This window comes from Pogona vitticeps, chromosome 1 (assembly GCF_051106095.1).
Source record: "Pogona vitticeps strain Pit_001003342236 chromosome 1, PviZW2.1, whole genome shotgun sequence".
In the NCBI taxonomy this organism is placed as follows: Eukaryota; Metazoa; Chordata; class Lepidosauria; order Squamata; family Agamidae; genus Pogona; species Pogona vitticeps.
Window position 1 is genome coordinate 73,919,200 of NC_135783.1, and position 27,228 is coordinate 73,946,427.

The window sequence follows — 27,228 nt, forward strand, 5'->3', positions numbered from 1 at the left end:
CTTTCTAGATATCTTGGACTGACAGAAGGAAGAATAAGCGGGGCCTAGATCAAATTGAGCCAGTACTTTGGGCACATCATGAGAAGGCAGGATTCTCTGGAAAAGATAATAATGCCGCGAAAGGTGAAAGGTGACAAGAAAAGAGGAAGACCAAATAAGAGATGGACCAACTTCCTAAAGGAAGCCACAGATTACAGTATACAAGAACTAAGCAGGACAGTTGTAGACACGGCATTTTGGGAGATCACTCATTCATGGCACATAAAGGCAACAACAATAACAATACCCCATAAGAAACCCCCTTCCAGGCCAGCCTGTGGCCCTCAGATGATTGTCCCTAGCTCATATTGATGTTTGTGCTGCCTCACCCTCTTTCAATTTATAATGTCAAGGTAAGGATGGAAGAGAGCACCTTGGTTTCAGTTGCTTCTACATAAAACTATAAGCGTGATATAGGGAGACATACTATGACTGAATTATTAGTTCTTGATCTGCTTTAAAACCTATTTTGAGTGTTTTTAATTAACACAATCAGTTTTAAATTAATCCATTAAGAGTAGCAGTCAACAAAATTGCAATGCAATCTTGTTATGTACTGTCAAGTCATTTCTGATTTATAGCAACCCAATGGCTGTGGCTTCCTTTGTCAATTCATCTCATATTTGGTCTTCCACTTTCCTTTCTGCCTTCCATTTGTCGTGTTATTGTATTTCCCAGTGATTTCTGTCTTCTCCTGCTTAAAGTACAATTTAATAGCTTTCAATAAGCAAGATCCCACAGAAATTCCCATGCTGTGTTAAAATAAAGCCTGTTCTCGAGTTCCAGGAATGTTTGCCAACACATATTCAATTTCAAACTTTACCCCAGACCATTGTTACTAATCTTACATCATTTGAAATAGTTCTGAAATCCAGCTACAGCTTCTTGGGAATCTTCATGGCCTTAGAATACTGTCAGTATACTGGAGTATATCAGCCATTCAAACCTGAATTCTGGCATACACATAATGAGTTGTCAGCTGTTGGGAGATTACAGGATTAAAAGAGGAAAGGACAATCAACAAGCAGGCTCAGATAATTAAACCCATGGCCTACTGACAGACCTGTCTTTTCAGTTGGGCGGAGCAGTTTCATGCAGTGCTAAGAAAGAGTCTCCCTAAAATATGACATCCCTATCTCCTCTTTTTCAAAATGTCAATAGGGAGAATGATTTGTCAGTGGGACCCATGCAAACATAAAGTTAGTGGCAGTTCTGCAAAAGAATGGCAAGGTAAATATTCCTCTTCTATATTCTTGCTGTCAATTATTCCAATAAAAGAGAAAGCTTGAGCCGGTGAAGTATTTCAAATATATAGTGTCTGAATCACATCCTACCGTAACTATGTTTAAGCACCTTATATTTAGGGTCAGAAATATAGGCATATGTAAATATAATTCTCACACTGAAAATGATTTGACTTTAATGTTAGCAGATCTGGCTAGAGTGAAGCCATTGTTATTTCCTCCCTTTCTACCCTATGTATGCACTTCTATGTACTCTCTCACACACACTATAAATACGTTTAATTATATCTTACAATTTGGAGGACAAAGCCAAGCAAAAGAAGAGTAGATTACTGAAATATTTGCCTTGAAATGTACACACAAGAAGGAAATGCAGCTAATCCTGTCTGTGAGGCCCTAACAGATGTTAGGGATAGCCCATGAGAAGAAGATGGAAATTCTTAACTAAAAATGATTCTTCCTATCCTAAGAGGAGTGTCTTTCGCCCCTTTGGGATATGCAAATTAGCTTGTTTTGTTTAGTGATTGCTCTTCTAGACTTAAGCAAGGGGCTCCTCCAAAGTATGATTTCACAAATCTGCCTCAGTCACCTCTCTGCTGATTTACAGGCTGTCCCAAATGCTGGTTTCTGGCCTTACAAATATGCCTGTCTCAGAGACGCTGTTTCCAGCTACTGGCTGTTCACCTAAATATGCATGAAGGCAAAGGGCCCTTTCTCTTGCTCGTGTCTTTTACATGTGTTCTTTTTTAACAGTACTATTTGTTTCTATTTATTTGCTCTCACTAATCTTTTTGACCCCCTTCATGGATTGCTGCCTTGTCATGGCGAAGTGGCTTGAGTAATTCAGAGAAGCTATGGACTATGCCATGCAGGGACACCCAAGACGGGCAGGTCATAGTGGAGAGTTCTGCTAAACACTATCCATCTGGAGCAGGAACTGGCAAGCCACTCCAGTATCTTTGCCAAGAAAACTCTATGGACAGAAACAAAAGGCTAAAAGATATGATGCTGGAAGATGAGCCCCTCAGGTCGGAAGGCATCCAACATGCTACTGAGGAAGAGCGGAGGACAAGGACAAGTAACTCCAGAGGTAATGAAGTGGTTGGGCCGAAGCTGAAAGGACGCTCAGCTGCGGATGTGCCTGGAAGTAAAAGGAAAGTCCGATGCTGCAAAGAAAAATACTGCATAGGAACCTGGAATGTAATATCTACGAACCTTGGTAAGTTGGATGTGGTCAAGCAGGAGATGGCAAGAATAAACATTGACATCCTGGGGGGGTCAGTGAACTAAAAATGGACGGGAATGGGTGAATTCAATTCAGATGATTACCATATACTGTATACTATTGTGGGCAAGAATCCCGTAGAAGAAATGGAGTAGCTCTCATAGTCAACAAAAGACTGGGAAAAGCTGTACTGGGAAACAATCTCAAAAACAATAGAATGATTTCAATAGGAAACCAAGACAGACCTTTCAACATCACAGTAATCCAAGTTTATGCACCAATGCTGAGGAGACTGAAATTGACCAATTCTATGAAGACTTATAACACCACTTATAACTGACACCAAAGAAAGATGTTCTTCTCATTCTAGGGGATCAGAATGTTAAAGTAGGGAGTCAAGAGATAAAAGGAACAACAGATAAGTTTGGCCTTGGAGTTCAAAACAAAGCAGGGCAAAGGCTAATAGAGTTTTTTCAGAAGAACAAATTGGTCATCACAAACACTCTTTTCCCACAACACAAGAGGCAACTCTACACATGGAAATCACCAGATGGGCAATACTGAAATCAGATTGATTATATTCTCTGCAGCCAAAGATGGAGAAGCTCTATACAGTCAACAAAAACAAGACCTGGAGCTGATTGTGGCTCTGATCATCAGTTTCTCATAACAAAATTCAAGTTTAAATTGAAGTCCCCGGGCTGCAAGGAGAACAAACCTATACATTCTAAAGGAAATCAGCATGGAGTGCTCAGTGGAAGGACAGATCCTGAAGCTGAGGCTCCAATACTTTGGCCACCTCATGAGAAAAGAAGACTCCCTAGAAAAGACGCTGATGTTGGGAAAGTGTGAAGGCAAGAGAAGAAGGGGACAACAGAAGACAAGATGGTTGGACAGTGTCATCGAAGCAACCAACATGAATTTGATCCAACTCCGGGAGGCAGTAGAAGACAGGAGGGCCTGGCATGCTCTGGTCCATGGGACCACGAAGAGTCGGATACGACTTAACAACTAAACAACAACAATCTTTTTGACAAGAGCAGCATCCTAAGCACTTTCCATCTTAGGGGGTAGAATGGGAACTGCTTTGTAGTGAACAGGCGGATGTATGTCTCCTTCTTTTATGGCTTTTGTGGTTCTCAAGATAACCTTTCCAACATGCATGGTAGACTGCTTGAAAAGGAATGTAGAAATAGGATGCCCTGAAGTAATCTGTACGTGTATAGATTGCATCATATAAATGATACTATTCTGATAAGTCAAATCAGGATTTTGTTTTGAATACATGTCATGTCCTCTCATATTTCTCCTATCTCCATCTTCTCTTGCCCCTTCCACCAAACGCCAGGGGGAAAAATTGTTTGCCCACCAAATTGTTCTACAGTTCAACCCTGCAAACTGCATTTGGAAATTTCATTTGGAGCTTGTGAGCTCATTTTGTACAATTTTACACAAGTAAATTTCAAAATCCAACAGCAGTTCTCCAAAACAGCAAGTATTTATACACATAAATGATTCCCCTATATGCATATACCTTATTTCTGTGACATTTGTGACATTTAAATGTATACATTCATTTTCCTCCACTAACATTTTGTTTCAAAATATTTTTTTCAGTTCAGCTAACTGAATACGGCATGCTGTTGAAAATAGTATAAAAATATTAAAGTTTAAAAAAAGAAAGCCAAAGGACCAATTCCATAGCATCAAAAGGGATCGTGTCTCATTGTATCATTTTTCGTTAAACTTTCCCCCTATATTTCTGGCCTCCAAGAATGAACACATTCCATTCTTTATGTCAAACTTATCAGAATTAAACTACATCCAGCTGCCAAAACAGCTATAAGGGAAAAATGTGATTATATTATAAAATGCTGCAAGCTAGCTATGGATCCCCTCCCCAATCCACTGCAATGCAATATAATAAAACTCCACATAAACAAAACAAAAAACAAAAACCCCACATTGAGTAGTACAGTACACATGGAGATTAAATAATAAACATGAATGCTACACTAACACATTATATAATTAGAACCAATTGTCAGAATCAACTGAAAGAAAGCAGGAATGCAAAGCAGGAAATGAGAATACTGTTGACCTATTAAATTTAGCGCAAGTGACCTTTATAATGCAATTATATTGAAATATAGTATACTTTGGTCTAGTGCGTAAGGTTTATTATGAGAATGTTTTTCAAAGAGCATCAAAGAGCAACTAATTACACTACTTCTCAGATTATAGATTTTCTCCTCCATCTTTACAAATCAGCTCACAATTGTAGAAACTCTCAGTTCAACGTTCAGAGAAGGTCTCGCACCAACCAAGGTGCCAAGAAGAAAATAAGGACACTTGCATACAAATGTACGATAACTGGTGTTCAGGTTCCAATTAGTAGCATGAGTACCTTTGATCTGCCTAGTCTAGTGACACCAACCTTGCCTTCAGCCACAGGTCTCTTTAAACTTAAAGAAAGTGGTGGGACTGAACAGGGCAGATCATACATTTGTAGAATTAAATGTACCATATAGTACACTTATCTGCAGCTTATGCCTCAAGTTCCCCTCTGTTGTTTCTGCCATCAACTGTTGTAAGTTTAATTCTATATTATTATATTTGCTCCTCTGCTAAGTCCTGCTGTTTGTAGTTTGTCTCATTATAACCATCTTATGATACCTCAGAGAACCAATGTAGTGTAGAGGGCAGGGTGTTGAACTAGGACTCAGGAGCACAGCTGTAACTGTGAACACAGTTGCAGTAAAGCACAGGGTACTTAACTGTAACTGTATTTCTTTGAGTGGTAATTCTATGCATTTACACACATGGTTTAGCACACTGCAAAGCCACCAAAAATGTGACAACTGAGGTGGTAGAGGGTTGTTACAGGTGAGTAACATGTTGTTCTCTGTGGTCGTCTGTGATTCACACCGGTGAAATACAAGCTCCTGTATTGAAAGTTAGGTTTCATTGTATCACTGATGACAAAACCCCGTCTTCTAAAAGAAGTATCCCTCTAGGCACATAATGTTTAATAAATGTCATTAGCTGAGACCATGTAGCAGCTGTACAAATATCATGTAGTGGTATTCCTTCAAGAAGGAAAGGATGAAGCTTCTGCCCTTGTAGAATGGCTTTTTGGCTTGTCAGGTAATGGAACTTTAGTAATTTCATAAGCCAACTCAATCAAATTAGTGACCCATTTAGCTAACTGCTGAGATGAGACAGGAAGACGTTTATGAGATTTCTGAAAGCAAATGAAGAGTTGAGTAGTCTTTTTGGATTTTGTTTTGTACTAGATATATAAAATGCCAGTGCTCACTTGACATCTAAATTATGCAAAGATATCTCCATGATAACACTACAGGTTTTGAAGTATGGAAGGGTGGTGCCACTTTGGAAGAAAGTAATGTCTGGAAATAGCATCACTTTGTCCTTATGAAACCTTAGGGCACAGAATTCACTGGCTCTCCTAGCTGACATTAGCACAACAAGAAACATGGTTTTCATAGCAAGGAGCCTTAAATCTATGGTAGCTCAAATAGGGGACTCATGGGCTTGGAGAGCACTAAAGAAAAGGACCATGGCATTGTCGGCATCTTAATGTCTGGAAAAGCATTCTTTAGACCCTTGAGAAATTTCTTAATAAGAATAAGTTGAACAAAGAGCTTTGAAGATGGATCGCCTATAGGTTGTTTGGACACAATAGGTAAAGGTAAAGGTTCCCCTTGACAATTTTTGTCCAGTTGTGTTCGACTCTAGGGGTGGGTGCTCATCGCCGTTCCCAAGCCGTAGAGCCAGCGTTTGTTCGAAGACAATCTTCCGTGGTCACATGGCCAGTGCGACTTAGACACGGAACGCTGTTACCTTCCCACCGAGGTGGTCCCTATTTATCTACTCGCATTTGCATGCTTTCGAACCACTAGGTTGGCGGGAGCTGGGACAAGCAACGGGCACTCACTCCATCACGTGGATTCGATCTTACAGCTGAAGATCTACAGACCTTACAACTCAGAGGCTTCTGCGGTTTAACCCGCAACACCACCACATCCCTTTAGACACAATAGCTGCTAAATAAATCTCTGTGATGGAACCCTAGCCAATTTTACAAGAGGAGAAACAAGGTAATTGGCTTGGGGAATGCAGGAGGTGAGCCTATCTAGGAGGGCCCAAAGGAGGAGGGCCCAGAAGAGCAGGAGAAAGAAGAAGTTAGTCTGTAACTGAGGAGGGAGATTGTATATTTTGGCAGTTGGGTTGTAACTCAAGAGAAGCTTATGTTGATCTCTTGTTTTCCTTATCAGTTGTTACTCTGTAATAAACAGTCTTTTTTTCATTCTTTAACCACCTGGTCTAGTATGCTTTTGGTTGGAGTCAAGCCTATAAAAGGAAGATTATTGGGCTGAGGCTGGCCACAATATCGAAAGCCCTGATCCTTTCAAATGCAATAAAAACAACATCACCATATTCAAGGAGTCAGGCACTGTCTCTGCTAGGATAGACTTTGAGAAGTGGAGGAACCTATGCATTCAGAATTTTAAATTATGCAACAATCTGATATGCATAAAGAAATAAGAATGAATTTGCTTGAAAATTAATGAATTAAAATGAATGAAAATGGTGTTTGTTCATCTGGTGTAAGTACAACAGTACAAAGCATTCTTTAATGCTAATAGTATAATAGTAATAGCATCTAAACTGCTTCAGAAGCCACAGTAGTGTTCAAAAGAATGTTTCAGTTCACAGATGAGAGTTCAGACAATTGTTTTCCATTTCATTGTGTAACAAAGAGGATGCAGTACAATGGATGGGATCCTAGCTAATGCTATATGGATGGAAGGTTTAGGTTTATCGTTTCAGTTTCCTAAGCCACCTCCTGCCCACTATTCTAAAGGGTCATACATTTCTCTGAAGTAAATTTTCAGGAACAACATGGACTGGCAGGGAAGAACCAGCAAAAACTGCCTTGCTCTCTCTCTCTTATTTATTTGATTTTTATACTGCTCCTTTAGTGAACACACTACTCTGGGCAGTTTCCAAATAAAACTCAGAACTCCACATGCTTCATGAAACAACATAATCAGTATGGGGATTCACTGATTCAGATCTAAAATCAAAACAAGAAAAAAAGAGAAAACACAAGAAATAAAAATTAATATCAACACCGTATGGGATAAGTTATTAAAGGCAGCTTTATATAATTCTGACTTCACTAATTTCCTGAATATCCGGGCGGAAGAAACTTGGTGAGCGTCAATTAGAAGCTTGTTCCAAAGATTAGGAGCCCCCATCAAGAAGGTTTGATTTCTTGTTGTCAAGTTTCTGGCCCCCCTCAGTGTGGCATCCCATGCCACACCATGACCAGGATTTTCTTTTTTCCTGCTGCTGGAGCATTGATTTCACTGGGTGTTCATAGATTTAGGACTTATATTTCATCTTTTGCTTAAGCACCATTTTGAATGCCCCAGAGTCTAAGGACACATAGCACAGCCCCGCCTGCTACTAAGTAGGTCTAGATGAGGTCATCTCCAGCTCTAACAGTTAAAGACTAACAATTAAGTCCCAACATGAGATTTTGTGGATAAATCCACCTCTCCATCCACAGTGGTCAGTACCTGGAAGAGAGTTTATCCTGGAAAGCCTGTGGCTTAGAGAACTATAACGGGAGAAAGGTAGGATATAAAAGGTGGGACAGTCATAATAACAGCAGGGAGATATATAACTACCATTCTGCCAATATAGAAGGTGAGGCGAAGAAATAATACATGCGGTTGGAGCTAAAACTGTGTATGTAATCAGGGTCTGCTACTGAAGCCCATCAGCCAAGGAAGGAAATCATTAAGAAATGATTACCAAACAATTCCTTCGAAACATGGGACCATCTCTAACTCTATACATCCATGATGGCAAAACAAACAGCCCTCGCTTGATTTCTTTAAATATATCCTATCCTTCAAAATAAAACAAGCACAAAAACACCCACAAAATCCCAATGCTCTACAAGTAGAGAATTAAATTACAGTCCTATATACCTACTTATCTGGGAGCAAGCTCCACTGAAACCAATGAATCTTACTGCTGAGAGGAAATATGAGGGGGTGCTGATAAGTATTGAGCGCCTTACCCAGAAAAAATTGAGCTAGGAAGCTATAAATTGCAGGGTGTATTGGCCAATTTGTCTGTATTCAATGGTGCAAAAATCAACTACTTATGATTTTAACTTATCTTTCATGTTCAAGTCCAAATTATGGGTGATAGCGGCCCTTCATATGCAACAGTTAAACATTGGGTTGTCAATTTTAAAACTGGCCATTTTGGTGTTGAAAGCGAGAAACCCAGTGGAAGGCCTGTTTCTGTCTCTGTGCCTGCAAACATGAAAGCCATCCATGACATGATCATGGAGGACCACCGAATATCAGCCAAAAGTATTGCTATATATCTGAGAATATCACATGAGAGAGTTGGTGCCATTATCCACAATGACTTGGAAATGAGAAAGCTGGCAGCAAAGTGGATCCCCAAACTTTTGACAACCGAACAAAAGAGGAAACGTCTGGAGTCATCAGTGGCTGTTTTGGAACATTTGATTTCCTGGGCAAACTGGTAACTGATGATGAGACATGGTTCTACTGTTATGATCCTGAGACATACCCTGAATAGAAACCCAAAGAGGTTCCGAGTGCAAAGGTCGATGCAGAAGCAAATGGCAACAGTTTTTGGGATATGAAGGGAGTTCTGCTGGTGGACTACCTCCAACAGGGTTCAACCATCAATGCAAAATATTACTGTGCTTTATTATTATTATTATTATTTATTTAATTATTTATTATTTATTTAATTTATATCCCGCCTATCTGAATCACATAGGACCACTCTAGGCGGCTTACAACATTGATGAAGTTGAGGCAAAACATCAAGGAAAAACATCGAGGAAAGCTCTCCAAAGGTGTCATCCTGTTGCATGACAATGCCTCAGCACACACTGCAGGTGAAACAATGGCAAAACTGACATCCTTAGGCTTTCAAGTGATGCCCCGTCCACCCTATTCTCCTGACCTGGCTCTTTCTGACTAATATCTGTTCTCCAAACTCAAGAAACCCCAAAGGGGACAACGATTTGGGAGTGTTTTGAAGGCAATTAATGCTGCAAATGAGTGGTTACGCCAGCAGTTGGAAGAATTTTATTTGCAGGGACTTAAGAAGCTTAAGAAGAATTCACAAAAGTCCACATAGTCAAAGCTATGGTTTTTCCTGTAGTGATGTTTGGAACCGAGAGCTGGACCATAAAGAAAGCTGACCACCGAAGAATTGATGCTTTTGTATTGTGGTACTGGAGGAGGCTCTTGAGAGTCCCTTGGACTGCAAAGAGAACAAACGTACCCATTCTAAAGGAAATCAACCCTGAGTGCTCACTGGAAGGACAGATCCTGAAGCTGAGGCTCCAATACTTTGGCCATCTCATGAGAGAAGAAGACTCCCTGGAAAAGACCCTGATGTTAGGAAAGTGTGAAGGCAAGAGGAGAAGGGGACGACAGAGGATGAGATGGTTGGACAGTGTCATCGAAACTACCAATATGAATTTGACCCGGGAGGCAGTGGAAGACAGGAGGGCCTGGCGTGCTCTGGTCCATGTGGTCACGAAGAGTTGGACATGACTAAACGACTAAACAATAACAAAAAGAAGCTGCAGGACAGATGTTGCAAGTGCACTGATTTCCTGGGGGAATATGCAGAATAGTGTGGCAGTTACAGCTTCCTAGCTCAATTTTTTTTCTGGGAAAGGCTCAATACTTATCAGCACCCCCTCATACATGTCCTGCATGGTGATTCAGGATGACCGTCAACAACTCCCCACTGGGGATATGCATTTTTTTTCAATTACTTCTAAGGGCCACCCCGGAAAATGGGAGTCCAGTGAAAAAAATGTTACCTACCTGTAACTCTGGTTCTTCGAGTGGTCAACTTTGAATTCACACTAATGGGTTAATCCGTGCTTGCGTGGATCAGGCTCAGAACTTTCTAGCTTGAGCACGTGGTGCCGGGACCTCCCCCATGCTGGCTATAACTTTGCCCCCGGCACTGAGTGCCTCAGTTCCATGGAACTGACCACAGCTGCACAGCATCCAATGGCACATGTGATGGACAGGGGGAGGAAGGCCGGGGAGTGTGAATTCACAGATGACCACTCGAAGAACCAGAGTTACAGGTAGGTAACCTGTTTTTCTTCTTCATGGTCTCTGTGAATGCACACTAATGGGTGGCTAGCAAGCTGACTTACCCGGAGGAGGGATGTCATGAAAGTGCAGAAGCCAGGACAGCTTGACCCACCGCAGCCTCAGCCTTGGCCCAGATATCTAGGTGGTAATGGGAGATGAAGGTAGACGGAGTGGCCCATGTGGCAGCTTGGCAGATGTTTCCAATGTCTTCCGCATGGAGAAAGGCTATCGAGGATGCTACAGCTTTTGTAGAGTGAGCTCTGACTGGGCCTGGAAGAGGAGTCTCAACTAAATCACAGGCAAAGCGGATGGTCTGGACCATTGGTTCTTAACCTTGGGTTACTCAGGTGTTTTTGTGAAGAAGCCTTCACCACCAGCTGTGCTGGCTGGGGTTTCTAGGAGTTGCAGTTCAAAAACACCTGAGTAACCCAAGGTTAAGAACCACTGGTTTGGACAATCCATCTCAAGATGGTCTGAGAGGAAGCTGGTGCTCCCATAGAGGGGCCAGCAAAGGTGACAAAGAGTTGTTGTGTTGTACGGAAAGTGGCCGTGCGGTGAATATAATATGAGAGAGATCACTTGACATCAAGGGAGTGTAGAGCCTTTTCTAGTGGAGAGGTTGGTGAGGGAAAGAAAGCAGGAAGGACAATTGCCTGATTCAAGGGGAAAGAAGATGAAACCTTGGGGAGAAAGGTAAGGTCTGGGTGAAATGGAATGGAGGGTCTGCGCTCAATGCAGCTAGTTCTCCAGCCCTCCATGCTGAGGTTATTGCCAGGAGGACTGCAGTTTTGAAGGACAACAAGCAGATTGAAGCAGAAGCCAAGGTTCAAAGAGAGGCCTCATGAGACATCGAAGAACTAATTGGAGCGACCACTGTGGCATCAGGGGTTTGTAGGCAGGGAGCATATTTTTCAGCCCTCGTAGCAACAACTTCAAAGTAGGATGTCTAAATAGCATGGGTGCTTGAGAAGATGGAGGCTGGTGGACTTTTAAGCAGCTGTGTAGACTTTTAAGGTGGAGTGTGAAAGCCCTTGTCGAAATAGGTGGAGGAGAAATTGAAGAAGTGCATCTAGAGATGTTGGGCTGGAAGGTAAGTGACGTGTTGATGTAAATCTACAGAATGCATTCCATTTATAGGAGTAGTTGAGCACGTCTGCTACAGTCGGGGAAATATCCATCCTTCGTCCTGAGATAGTAGGTGAGGGACCATCTTCAGTCTGATGTATTCTGAGGTTCTGGAGAGTAGAACTGAGAACCATGACTGACGAGGCCACCATGGGGCTATAAGGATAATGTCTGCATTTTTGTGTCGGATCCTTATGATGGTCCTTTGAAGAAGGGGAATGGGTGGGAACATGTAGAGGAAGCCAGATGACCACTGCATCAGAAACGCATCCCCTAGGGCCTAGCGGCCAATGCTGGCTCGTGAGCAATACCTGGTACATTTCTTGTTAGTTTGGGACGCGAAAACATCTAGTTCTAGAGTTCCCCATCGGCGGCAAAGGTGGTGAAAGGCTGCATTGTCTAGAGCCCATTCATGGGAGCAGGAATGTAGCCTGCTTATATGGTCTGCAAAGGACCTTTGCCTGCTACATGCACACCCACTGGGTATATGTGCTGGACAAAGCACCATTCCCAGACGTCAATGGTGTGAAACAGAGGGTGTAATGAGTGAGTGCCCCCCTGTTTGTTTATATAATAAACTGCTGTGGTATTTTCTGACACCATTTGGATTACTCAACTGTGGAGCAGGGGCTCAAAGGCTCAAAATGCCTTGGCAATAGCCAGGAGCTCAAGCTTGTTGATATGAGGGCCAGGCTCCATCGAGGACCAGTGGCCATGAACCATGTGGCGGCCGAGATGAATGCCCAGCCTGTTGGACTGCCATCTGCAGTGACCTGGACCATAGGAGTCAAGAGGCCAAAAGGTCTTCCTACCAGCAAATTGGAAGGGAGTCTCCACCAATCTTGATTTTGTGCAGCAAGCTCTGGCATAACCTGCAAAAGTGTGGACAGGTGGTCATGAGCCATTGAGAAGAGTGACAGGAACCAGGCCTGAAGACACCGCATCTTCAGCCGTGCAAGTTGCACCACAGCTGTGGTGGATGCCATCAACCCCAAGAGTCGCTGGACCTCGAGGGCAGGGATCCATGCACCTGAGGAGAAGGAGCATAATACAGATTGCATCTTCAAAATACTATTTTCGGGGAGACTGGGGTGGACTTGAAATGGCCTGTGATGGAAGGGAGTATCAAATCCTATAGTGTAGCCAGTGGCTATGATAGATAACACCCAAGAGTCAGATTTGATGGAATACCAGAAGTGCAAAAAAGGGGCCAAATGGACTGACAGGTCAACAATAGAGAAGTTGTCAGCATTAAAGAGACTGCTTGTTTTTGCAGTCTTGTCTGCAGTTTTGCTGCCTGCCCACTTGCCTTGGACGAGACTGCTGCACAGAGTAGGACTGCACTGTCTTCTGGAGCTTCAGAAGGTTGTCAAATATTTCATCAGTCTTTTCATCAAAAAAATCCTGCTGCATCAAATGGCAGGTCCTCTATTCGTGCCCTGGTGTCTCCTGAAATGCCAGCAGAGCACAGCTAAGCATGACAGCATAGAGAGATGGCAGTGGCCAACTGCTTGGAAGCCGCTTCTAAAGTGTGGCGGGCGGCAATGTGCTCATGTCTTGCGAGTTCCATGGCCTCCTGATGATACGAGAGGGCCTGGGCTCTCACATCCTCAGGAGCCGTTTCCTGAATTTTCCACAAATGGCAGTAGTAAGCGCCCATGGCAGCCAAATAGTTGGCCACCCTGAGGACAAAAGAGGCTAGAGAGTTCATTCTGTGGTCTAGGACACCCAACTTGCATCCTTCTTTGTCAGAAAGAGAAGTAGGACAATGATTCCGGGCCCTGATTTGTGTGCTGTCAACAACAAAAGAATTCAGAAGAAGGTGCTTTAAGAGGCAATCTGTATCAGTTCTATACACCTTATACAGATTCTCGATCCTCATCGGAATCTGATAGGAAGTGGAAGGTTTAAGCCATGACTCTCTCATGAGTTCAGAGAAGGACGGTATGAATCCAAGGCATACTGGAGGAGTTTGTTCCTGAGTGATGTCTTCATACACCTTATTTGTTTTCTTAACTGCAGGTACCTCAACATCAAGCTCAAGGACTTTCGCTATTCGGTGTATGAGGTAGGAGTAGGAGTAGTAGTCCTCTGATTGCAAAGGAGGGTGGTTGTCTGCCACATCCAACACAGGAGTAAGAATATTAATTGGTGAGTCCTCTTCTCCCTCTGACACCTGTGAGTCAGAGTTCTGATTATTGGAAGAGGAATAAGGTGTCTCCTCTAGTGGAGCTGGGGACAAGACTTCTCCAACTTAGGCTCAAGCCAAGCTTGGCTCAGGTTCAACTGCAGAGTAAACATAGCCTGCATGGCCCACCTCTGGGACAGACGCCAGCCGAGAACGCTTGGCATCTCCGATGGTATCAGAAGCTGGTGGCAGATACCTCTTGCAAGGTTGAGGAGGCGGCGGAGGAAAATAGCCTTCTTCAGCTTCAGGTGTGATATTGTGCCATCCGCGATACTGAGGCGGAGCCAGCAAAAAGGGCTGACATAGGCTTACTGAATGTTGCTGGGATATCTCCAGCCTCAGTGCCGAGACTTCTGCAGCTTTAGCAGGCTTAAGGGTTTTCTTCTTCGAACTTGATGTTGAAGATTGCAACAGTGTCGACCCCGCAGCCATCAACCTCGAGCCCGAGGACAATCTTGGTTTGGCCGCCGTTTTTACCGCCTTTTGGACTGAAACCTCAGGCGAAGCTACCGGAGATGGTTGCAGAGTTTTTGGGGAATCCATAGAGGCAGTTTGAGATGGTGTAAGGGATTTCTCCCAAAGAAATGATTTAAGGCGTTGGAACGACAACTTTAGAGCCAGTTTTGTAATGTTTTTGCAAAAGTTGCACGCAACCGGCTGATGTTCTTCCCTGAGGCAAAATAAACAATGGGAAAGTCTGTCGGAGAGGGGAATTTTGTTTGAGCACACCTTGCACCTCTTGAAGAGGCCCAGTGAGGCCGTAAACTCAAAGTAATAAACACGACAATTAATCCATTTTTTCTTTTTGCAGATAACTCATGATTGCAAAGCAAGGTCAACAGTCCGGAATTAAGCCAGGGAGGTCCAAGGAAGAAAGGGAAAGGTAATATTAATTGTTTGATTTAATCATACAAAGTTCCAAATGAAGCTGCAACAGCGGTGGTCGAAAAGGGAACTCGGTGCTGGGGGAAAAGTTATAACCAGCGTGGGGGAGGTCCCGGCACCATGTGCTTGAGCTAGAAAGTTCTGAGGCTGTTCCATGCAAGCGTGGATTAACTCATTAGTGTGCCTCCACAGAGACGTGATTAGGAAAGGAATACTGGTGTTAGTTAATTTGTTTAATTAAAACCAAACCAAACCTAGAACTTAATAAAAGTGACTTCAAATGCTGGCACAATAAAATCATATTAATCTCAATTCAAAAATGTAACTATGTATTGCCTCTTAATCACCGCTGCCTCTGGAGGAATCCAAAGTTGCATTCTTAAACACCATCACTATGGCTGATGAACTAACGTGTGGGAAAGTACAAATATTTTAATAGCTTTTGGGTGGAGATGAGTCTGTTCACAAGCACTAGAGAATCCAGTAATTCTCCACTCAAACAAAACTCAGCAATGACCTCACCAGTTTCCTAAACACATTCAGCAAGCTTTCCTGCCTGCTCTGTGTATAGCCAAGCCATGATGTCAATAGTCCACCTGTGAACATACTGCATAGTCCTTGGTCAGAGTCAAATGAAATAAGCCTTATTTTCAGAGAATAAATACCACTAATTATTTAATTCTCTGGAAAGTCCTGAATTTTTTTCTTCTCAAAACCAGGTTTTTCTAATACAGCACTACTTGTATTTTATAAAGACAATCCCTTATTTAAAATGATTTCCAATGATCTGAAGATACTTTAAAATTACACATTACAAGAATATGCAAACGTATATAGTCCCATTTCTCATATCCCCCAGAAGTTCTGCAATCTGTAAGAAAAACAATGGTTCACTCTAGAGGCAGACCATGCCTCACTGGATAATTCCCCAGGCTTGGAAGGAACAACTTACAAACAGATACTTCTAATGAATTTCAATAACATCGGAATTACTTTTTTAAAAAACTGCAGCTAGAACAGCAAGTAAATAATTCTTGAGGGCTCTTGGAGCTGAAATGGTAACTAATTCTTTTCAAACTTGGCTAATATCTCTGTGATTTCAATGAAGTCACTCAGCATTCAGCTTTACTCATAACATTCCACAAGACATTAACCAGCTTCCCGAGAGAGCACAAAAGGGCTGAAGTCACATTATGGATTACCTCCCTCTTAGGAAATACTAACAGTTTACTGCACTTGTGGTGAAAGGAATGTTTCCTGATCATATACATAGAAAGCAAGCTTCAAGGCCAAAGAGTCCCCATGACAGAATTTCCTGAACTCAAAAAAACACATCAAGTCAGTAATCGCTTCCTTCCTTGTGCCCTTTCACTGGTCAAGCTGAACAATAAGACAAATACTTTCAGTTACTCCCCAATGTGTGGGTAATGTGAGCAAAGAAGACTGCATTCTAGGAGGCTGGCATGATGAATTAATACTACAAGAACACTTTCTTCTGGCACAGAGGGTAAATTCTTGAGTCCTATCTCTAGAACGGCTACATAAGAAATTTTCATAACCTCAGGAGATATACAGGGTGTATGTGGGTAATTTTCCAGGAACTATGACAAACTTGAAAACTTCCCAAAGAGTATTACTGGGGGTGGGGACTTCCATTTGAGGAAACATAGCCTCTTTGGGTTCATGAAACTCACTATTCTTTAATCACATTTTGATTAAATAAATGTGCTGGTATAACTTGTAGGTAAATGAATATTCTCGTGGATAATGTTGCAGAGATTTATATATTTATTTATTAAATTTATACCCCGATCCTCTAGACCATGTCTACTTGAGATGTGTGATCATTTATTTATTTATTTATTTATTTATTTGTTACATATATATCCTGCTTTTCATTCAATAAACTTATGCCGATGTGCTCCTCTCCATTTAATCCTCACAACAGCCCTGTGAGGTAGGCCAGACTGAGTGCATCAAGGACTCACAGTTATTCAGTGAGTTTCAGGGCCAAATGGGGTTTTTATCCCAGGTTTCTTGTATCATAGTCCAACACTCTATTACATTAGCTCTCCGTTACTTCAGGAATTTCTACTCTACTTCTAACAGATGATTCCCCAGAGTCATTTACACTCTGGGGAGATATATAAGACATATGTTGTGTTATGTGATGTCAAGGCCCATTCACCTTATGAAGACCTAGTAGGATTTCTAAGGTATATAGAAGAGTGGTTGCTACCACCCAATAAGCTTCCATGGCCAAGCGAGGATTTGAACATAGATCTCCTATATTTTACTCCATCACTATATCCATTACACCACACTAACTCTCACTAAGCATATACCAGTGTCTAAAGCAGCCATTCTCAATGGGGACCCTGGCACATTTGAAGGTGACTAAAGACTGGAAACAACTGTTCACACACCACCTTATAAGGTTCATTATGCAACTTATACAATCCTGATTTGGCTTACCATATTTTTCCATTTATAACATGTCTCCATTTATAAGACACACACCCCTGCAATTTTCCAACCCAAAAATTTAAGAAAACCTAGCTTTGAGGATTCAGCCTCTGGGCTCAAAACATCTGACATTTTAAGTCTCTGTTGAATCTGAGCCTGCAGGCTCCACCTCCAAGGAGGTGTGTTTTGATTGGTTTCTTCAGGATCAGCTGACATTAGTTCCAGTTTCGTGACTGGAGGAAGCTAAGTCTTCTGACTGTAGGAAACCAAGTCTCATGGCTGAAGGAAGTCTGTTTACAGAGGCAAGGTATGTGCTGTTTTGTTCTCTCCTCAGCTATCTCAGCTCACTTCCGTGTAAAAGACGTCCCTCAATTTTTAGCGTAACAATTTTAGGAAAAAAGTAGCATCTTATAGACAGAAAAATATGGTATATTTCTTTCATATTGTATTCATGACTGCGGCAAAAAAAAGAGAGTGGCTGGTCTAAAGTGCAGATTTCATACATAGTAAATACTACTCACTGTTCCCACCAATGGATATATAAAGCCGGCTCCGATACTGGCCCTCACGTCACTAATAGGCAGAACGAAGCCAGTGGGGACCCCTTTCCAGTCAGGCATGTGAGAAAGGGACAGGTGAGTTTTTGCCATACAGATAGGCAAATTTCCAAATCCCTGACAGAGTACAAATGAAAAGCAACAGATTATTGTCAATGTTTGTGACCAAAACTCGTCATTTTAAGATCTATACTGAAGGAAACTCTTTTTAAAAGGGTTTTTAAAGCCTACCTGCCTGGAAGCTTTGGGGGGGGGGCACCACCAAAATGCCCTTAGGGGGCCACACATGGCCCACCCCTGAAATAAAGGCAAAGTCTATGACTGACATTAACTGCTGTTGTATAGGACTAATTATTGAGCTTATGCATCTTTCTGGGGGTTGAGGGGAAGAGGAACAATTATACATATGAGTGCAGGGCCAGCTGAAGACCTTTTGCTGCCTGAGGTAAAGATAAGATGGCCTCTTTTACCACATACAGAAGTCCTCTGGATTGGTAGCTGAATCTTGCTACAATACTGGCAACAGGATCCTGTCCTTCAGTACCCCTCAAGCTGGTTTAGGGGATCCATGACAAATTGTGCTGCCTAAGTCACTCTACCCTTAAACAGAGGAAACAGGCATTGAGCTCAGGAGGCTTTCCATGGTGCTTCCCAGCACCTACCATCTGAAACCAATGCTTCACTTTATTTAATGGTTAACTGGCCCTGTACTGTGGTTTTGTATGTGTACCTGATGCTTCACACATTATTTTCTATATGTGCATAGGCTCTACGCACAGTGAACTGCACGGACTGACCTTTTTATTTCTGGGACACAGAAGGCCCTATTTAAAATTCAAACAAACTTAAGGAACTGAGTTGCCACATTTGTCTCTTCTGTTGCTCTAAAAACAAGGTGCATTTGAAAGACTGATGATTTTTATCTGACACAAACTTTCTTTGGGCTGCACCCCACACCGGAAGCAGTGGCTGGAGTCCACAAAAGCTTATACTACACAAAACTTGTCAAGTTTTAAAAATGCAACAAATCTCCTTGTTGTTTATAAAGAATTACTAAAATAATAAGGACTGACTTTCACAAAGCATCCTGTTGTTTTTTACCTGTTGACTGTAACGGGTTATTTGCGATTCCGCTGTAGGAGACAGCTCTATATCCTGAGCTCCATAGATTTTCTGAGCTATGGTTCTTATTTTTTCAGTGATGGGAAGCTGGGGAAACAAAGAGGATGACAGAATGTTAATCTACATTGCCAAGAGTCTTGGAAGTTCTTTCTTAGGCTGCAAATTTGCTTGACAGCTTTCCAGAGCAGCTTTAGCACTGACCAAACAATGCAAAGTGACAATAATCATTAAAGCACTTGCTGTGAAGTAACTTCTCATGCTTTCAGTTTGGTATGAAGAGGAATGTTACAGTTGTGACAAAGGTAATAGGGCTTAAGACTGTACATTTCAAGTGTCTCTGGAAACCATATATTCTGATGCAGAAGTTCTTACATAAACTGTGTATTTACAGAGGTCAGATTTGTTTACTCAGACACTTATGGAAAAATATTCTGCAGTAGCCAAAGGCATTAACATGTCTAATGGTTCAGAGCTGGTTCAAATCAAAAGCATTCTGCCAGGAATTCCTTATGTGCTTTTGAACCATTTATAAACCTTATAGCAAGCGTTTTGTTTCACCAGCCTCATACCCTTCATGGGACCCGTAGGTCTGACACACGGATAATGTTGTAATCCAGCATTAGCTCTACAGTCCCCATGGCCTTCAAGAGTCTTCCTAAGCTCCTGGTTGAGTGCTATAAACTTCCCAAATGTTTGCAAATAGGAGGTAGCTGTAGCTCTCTTGATGAGGCTCAAGCAGGCTCTGCAAGTCAGTCTTACTAAAGTAAGAGTGTCCGGAAGTAAAAAATTCTGCAGAGAGCAAGAAAAGTCACTTTTTTGGATAACAACTCCCAGAATGTCCCATACAGCATGGGATTCTGGGAGGTAGTGAGTTTTTCAAGCTATGCTCAGACATCTGCAGAGGCTTCATATGATTGCAGCTGGCACCAATGCACCCAAGGACAGTTTCCTTTCCTGCCCTCCTGGTTTTTAAACACGTATCTTTAATTTTAAAAAATAATAATCTAAGAGACCAAGAAGGATACATCAGAGAAAAATGCCAGTCTCCCACACTCAATTTTGTTTGCACTGAGTATGCCTTGGGGCTTTATATGGGCTCCAGGGGCATTTTTTGAAAATGAGAATGATGGGTGGCTACTGCCAAGTGCTTTGTTTTAAAGCCTTTTTATTAATTGCACTGAATCCTAGGAAGAAGTAGAAGAGACATGAAAAGACAGAATCTTCCTGTTTGGAAAAGAGGTCACAAGAGACAGAGATCCTTGCCTTCTGCTGCCTTCTAAGTGAGAACTAACCCAAGTACTGTATTTTTCTGTGTATACGACTATAATCTTTAGACTAAAATTGAGGGTCGTCTTATACATGGAAGCAAGCTGAGGAGAGCACAAAAACAAGTGGAGGGGAAAGCAGGGATCAAAGTGATCCTACAGGGCTTTGATCCCTGCTTTCCATTCCACTTGCTAAGCATCAGCAAAAGGAAAAGCAGGGATCAAAGTGCTGCAGGATCGCTTTGATCCCTGCTTTCCCCTCTGCTTGCTAAGTCCCAAAAGGTTTCGCAAAAGGAGGGGGGAAATGATCAAAGCAATCCCTTGGATGTATAAGGGGGAAAGGGATCAAAACGACTATGCAGTTGTGGGATGGCTTTGATCCCTTCCCCCCTTTTGCTAAGCCCTGCAGAGCTTAGCATGAAGGGAGAAAGCAGAGATCAAAGTGATCCTGCAGTGCTTTGATCCCTTCCCCCCCTACACTAGCTAAGCCCCACTTAGATTTCTTAATTTTGGATTAGAAAAGTGGGGGTGTTTTATACATGGAAAAATACAGTAAGCTCTCCCGCGTAAAGCAGCTACCTCGACTACATTTCATTTCATGTTTAAGGAGAAGCTGTGGTGAATGGCTGATCCTTAGAGTAGAAGGGAATTTTACAGCAGGACGCCTTTATAATCAATAACATATTGATCAAATTGTGACTGGCTTATGGAGCACAGCTTTGATTGCTGCACTTACGCCTCTAAAGTACTGACAAGGTCCCTTAGATTAAAAGTGTCATAGAAACATAATACTTTATTGCTTTCCAGGAAAATGACAGGGCTTAACCTGATCATTATCCCTTTCAGGAAGAATCTCCACTATCATGCTGCTTTTTACCAAACTGAGAGGGGTGGGCAGGAAATCTGGTAAACACACACTTTCCATTAAAGCTGAAATATGTGCATTCAAAACAAAGAAGCAAGATTACTTAAGGGAACACTCATGTACACCCCTTGGAAGCATCAGATCATTTCTCCCATCCTATTGCGTTCTTTTGTATTTATCTTTAATATACTAGTACAAAACACTGGCTACAGTTCTTGCGACAATGGTGCTGTGTTACTGTACAATAATAGAGTACTTATTCCAACACGTATGTCATATAGTGCATACTTCTTCTTCTGCCATAGTTGCTACAAAAGACTGTGGGGTACAAAATTCACACACTTGATATAAAATTAGCATTTATTTATTTACTTCTACATGCAACCTTTTCCCCCCAAACTGAAACACAGAGCATATTCTTTCCAACTATAATAGGACTCCATGGTGAACTAGCATCATCTATCACAAGTTACTGAAAATGAGTTTAAGAATCATATTTACAAGTGAGTAATCATTATAATGATTACAATGTTAACAATGGAAGCAGTTACAGTTTGTGGACCTATAAATTCCAAGTCTTGTATTCCTTTCAAACCTAATTGAAAATTTCATGCCAGTTTTAATGCATTCATAAATAGTGTAGACAGAAAGTTGCAATGGGTCAACCACAAGAGGATACAGGGGATTCTGGTATTCATCTCCTCTTCCCCAATATATAATTTTCACACTTGAGCTAGGGCTAAATAACAAGAAGTGTATGCCATGTAATAGCACATGAGTACCATGAATTTTTCGCAGAGGCTTGGAGAGGATTAGGCAATTGGCGGGGAGAAGGAGTTGTGTGAACTCACATTACATTTCAGCAAACAATCATGTGTGACAATTCAGAACTCAGAATTTGGGGCCCCATACTGGCACAAAATTTTGAAATCCATTTGGAGCTGATATAGGATATGAGATTTGGGGGTTTCTCATGAATAAAGCCCTTGATTATGTGCACTTTGACAAGCGCAATGTCCATTCATGAGTGGCCTTGGAAGTCAGATGGGCAGTATACAAATAAACAAGCCAATTATTTAATTAATTCAGAAGTGACTTGCCCTTTTGTTGTGTTCAGTGGACCTTACTGTCAAGTAAGTGTGCGTAGAAATGATTACAACCTTCATTTTTCTTAGGATTTCTCTCTTATATTTGTGAGAGCAGTATTAGTATTATTTTGTGTCTGGTTATTTGTTGTGGCGTTTGGAGTCCTCCCTCTTGAGGGGGTTTAACTTCACAAAAGCCTTGGTCCAATTTTATCTGATCATTGGGGGGCAGGAAGATAGTCTTATTAGGATAAGTCCATATCCCTCCATTTCAGAGTTCAAACTGAAAATCAAAATGGAATAGAAACTTTTTGTATACATAGTACAGCACAAAATCTAGTCTATGCTATAAAAACCAAAAATCCTGGTATAATTCTTTCTCACAGACATTTCCTAACATTTGTTTATTGACTAGATAACCAAAGGACTAACAGATTGAGATTAACATAATTCTTCCTGCAGAAGAGAAGTCTCTGATCTGTTTTGATTTTACAGATCTGACTTGGAAACTTACATGTGTCACTGGGGACAACAAGCAACTTGTAGCAAAAGGATGACAACAATTAAAAAAGACTGTCTCAGAAAATAAAGTAGGACAAATACAGACATTTCTAAGCTTTGATTTTTATAGAAGATTGCTTAATTAAATCTATTCTATTAGGGGTTTTTATGCTTTGTTTTGTTTTAACAAGTCGTGGTCTTAACTGCTGGGATTAAATTACACAAAATAATACCACTTGCATGATATCAGGCTATTGCAAAATTTAATGAATGAGACAGTTCACATGAATATCTTGGATGCAATTCCTAGTACCTTGAAAGCAATGAGTCTTTTAATTAACAGCATTCAATGTTGTAAAATTAGGCCCTTCTTGTGACTCTTGTTATAATATTTCCATGTCAGCTGCCATTGCTAACAAAGAGGAAGAAATGCAAAACATCCTCGTTAATGTAACTTTTTAGTGGCCTCTGGATACAGCCATGTACGCATGATCATAACAAAGGAAAATATTCTTCTGGTCTTTCTTCAACAAAGTCATCCTAAAGTTCAGAAAGTGCACAAAATCTTTTTCTACAAGGGAAATACACTGACATCCTGGCAAAGAAATCACTTCAGAGTGTTGTTTTTGTTGTTATGTACTATTGTCAAGTCTCTTTTGACTTATGGAGACCCTATGAATGAGTGATGTCTAAAATGTTCCTCTGAGAGATTGCACTTGAATGATATTTTCATAAAATGTCTACAGCATAAAACATTTAGCACATCACAAGTTACCAATGGAAGACTGCTAACAAGAGACAGACATTTAAGCATCTCTAAAGCAACTTTATGTAGCCTCTTCCTTAAATATTGAAAAATGTTGATGAAATGTTTACTCAAATGCTTCCTACTGGTTTGAGTCTATGTTACATACTAGCAAAATCAGGGCCAATGGGACTCCAGAGGACTGGAGTGGGTGGGTGAGTTGATGAAAAACACAAGGTTGATAAAAATACCAAAAAAAAAAAAAAAAAAAAATCTAGGAGCACCTCTTTTCCAGAGCTGTTAAATGAAGATGGAGCATGGTCAGTGAGTACAGAATGCCAGCTGACTTCTGTAGAAAGTGGGAATGGGAAGCTGGACACAAGAACGGACTAGCCCATGGAAAAATATGGCAGCCCAGCTGGCTTGGGTTTTGAAAAGCAGCACTCCATACTACAAGGAACAACTGCTTGTCTTACTGATTACTATACCATGTGTAATCTTTATGGGGTTGAACTCAATGGCATTATAGGCCCCGTTCAACTTCATTATTCAATGATAATCCACAATCTACCTGCACAATCTGCCACTGTGTGCCTCTTGCATATACGGGGGGGGGGGATATTTCAGGAAATATGTTACTTCTTCCATCCCTACCCTATCCATGACATCATGCTAGGATGCCCATGCATCCTTCTTTATGGAGGACAGGAATCTAACTGAAGAGCTGTCAGGGGACACTGTTTGGTCCTTTATTTATAGATCTGTTGAGTCTGATTTTTTTTAAGACAAAGAATCATATGAAAAGAGGTTGGTCAGCTTTTATGTTTCTCATTAACAGTTAAAATAGCCTCTCAGGTTGGAAAAAATTGCATTGTGTGCCCATATTTTGAGTAAGGTTGGGATTGGGATGATCCATGCTCTGACTTTCTCTGCTTTCCAGGATGCACCTTCAGCCCGAGGTTTTGTCTTGAAACCAAAGAAGTTCTCTCCAGTCTCTTTTGGTTACTTTCCTGTTTTTGAAAAACAGGGATTTGCATTGGGGAAAGATTCTCTGTCTTTACTGAACGATTAAAGGTAATAAGTTTTTACAAGTCACATTGTAAATAAATGAAGCAAACCATCTTTTTTCTAGCCAGCCCAGGCTGAGTCTCTAAAGAAACTATACCAATGTGAAAATAAGGAAGTAATATCATTTAAGCCTGTCTCTTAAAGAGACAGGTCCTCTGTACAATAGGGTGTTAGTAACAAATCTACACCGCACTGACTGTTGGTGTACAGTTCAAAGTTTTCCTCTGGGAAACATTCAGAATCAGTTCTACCAGTTTCTACCCACCATGGCCACACTACACTGTCCCTTTGATAAAAAGTACAGGTGGAGAATGGAAGGTGCAAGAAGTTAGCATGATTACGAACAACAGTGAATAATGATGATAATAAGATAATGATCACATCAAATTACCAAAAGTTGCCAGAAAGAAAAATTCTATGGGAGGGGAAACTTGGAAATCTTTCATCAACCATAACTATAAAGTGTCTGGCCATTGTATAATTCAAACTGTAATTTCTACACACAGAGCACAATTTTGAACATGGAACACCATGGGGAAAGCGACCCAAGGATCTTTTGCTATAGACCAGGATAGCAATTTGAACAACATCAAATTTTAAGACACCTTCTTGCAAAGCTATCAGTTACCTACAAATACCCCTGCTGTTTCCAGTTATGGAACAGTACTTCATGCTGATAAAATGGGTTAAACATACGACAAAAGAAGAAACAACCTATAAAACTGTCTAAGCAGAGCCCTGTGCTAGCAAGGTTGGGAGAATGATTTTCTGTATTTTTCAGAGAAGCCTTTCTTCTGTTAGTATTCCTATCTGATGCTCCAAAAAAAGAAAGAAAAAGAAATAAAACCTCTCAGGAAGAACAAAACTCTTAAAGCTAGTGGATTTTTTAAAAACAATGGTGCAACAAAAATGTAAGAAATTCTATGAGTTCTAGAAGGATAGTCATATGGGAGGAGATATCTTCTCCCATGAAATCAAATTCTCACAAGCTTTTATGCTGTCTCCTATTTGTGTTTTCAGGAAAGGAAACAGAGTACACAAGCAAGAGAAGACAAAGAGGAGAATTTATTGTCTCCACATGATTTGAGGCAATGATCAAGGGTGTACATCACTAATGCAAGTTACAATGCACTGGGGATATATAAAGTCTTCTCCATAGGGATATGCTATTCTAAATGTAGCTACGTGTGAAGAAAGGCTATTCAAATAGACACAACTGCCTGAGCTTCAAAAGACCATATCTGAATTTATATGGACTTCTGAATGTAAGGGAAATTCAAAAGGAACTTCAAAAGTAACATAAATAATCAGAGAGAGAGAAATAAAATTAAAACCTCTCATTCAAGATCCAATAGAGGGCATATAGAATATATTTTCAGAGATTTCATATTTTTTTTACCAAAAACACATTTAATTTAAACAGGAAGGTCTTTTACTGTCACAGCATTGAGAGGCTTCCAGAAGTGCTTTTCATAGTTAGGACTACACTACAAAGACATGGTACAAGCGTAACATTTGCATCTAGGCACTGAATGCAGTGCTCTGGAAAATCTCATGTTGCATTTTAAAATAAGCATGTTTCTAGTCCTGTTAAACACACACACAACACACACAAAAACACACACAACACACACACAAACCATGTGAGTGAAAACCTGGTGAAACCACAGAGTCCAAAGGCTCAGCCTTATTTCTGATGGTGACAAGGAAGCTTTCAATGCCTCGAATGGTTGTTTGCTTTGAACACTGGCCAGCAGATGGAAAATACAGGAGCAAAAATAAAGAATGGGTTGCGAATTTATTTTATCTGCATAATTTATAACAATAACAATTATGTATCATCAAATCAATTCCAACCTACAACAACCCTTTCCAGAAAGACAAATCTGATTATTATTGGCTTAAGAGGTTGCAGTATGTTTCAGGCTTTTGACATATACTTTGTTTGAGCAACAGATGTCAGAGAAAGTAATGGCAACAAAGCCAAAGAGAATGTCCCTGCTCCAAATATTTACAAATGGATCACATTGTTAAGACTTTTGGTTGGCTTTAAATATTGCAAGTTGAGAAAAGAAACTTGTTTCAGTTTAATTTGTAAAGTACTGTATCTCTAAATCTAAATCACAGGGTACAGTGTGTGCAATGGCGATGGACCAATTCATTTAAAAGAACACAAACTTTTACTAAACATATGACCCAGTAATTGGAATCAGACTGTACTGATTGCAACATGACAGTATACCTCACGTCCTCATAAAGACATGGATAATCTCTTTGTATTTTGTTTTGGAAGAATGACCAGCATCTCCCACTTTTAAAACAAGGTTATCAATAATCAAGTCCAATGCTAACTAACCCCTGGTTCTTCCAGATAAAACATTTGTACCAATGCTTGTCTCTTCCTGTTACGCTGAAGTCCATGAGATTTAATGACATTTATTGGGAATCCTGTCCTGATTGTGCTGTTTAGTGCTAAGAGGCTTCTCTGATGCAGTGTAGCTGTCTTTCAAAATTAAATTCCTTCCTCTCTCTCAGTTTCTGCCTTCTATCTGCTGGTGATACTATTATAAACAAGTGGATTCTAAAAAGCAACCTTTTCCACCACTAGCTCTTTGTCTTCCAGGTATTGCTACTGCAC

General features: G+C 41.0%; 1 protein-coding gene across 1 annotated transcript in view; it reads right to left on the reverse strand.

Moving 5' to 3' along the window:
- Positions 1 to 27,228, reverse strand: part of MTHFD1L (methylenetetrahydrofolate dehydrogenase (NADP+ dependent) 1 like) — a 190,607-nt gene that overhangs the window by 35,277 nt on the left and 128,102 nt on the right. The window contains exons 25-26 of the mRNA XM_072995277.2: positions 19,041 to 19,148; positions 17,904 to 18,056 (exon numbers count right to left, since the gene is read on the reverse strand). Of these exons, the coding sequence (XP_072851378.2) occupies positions 17,904 to 18,056; positions 19,041 to 19,148 (261 nt within the window). The remainder of the gene's footprint in view (positions 1 to 17,903; positions 18,057 to 19,040; positions 19,149 to 27,228) is intronic.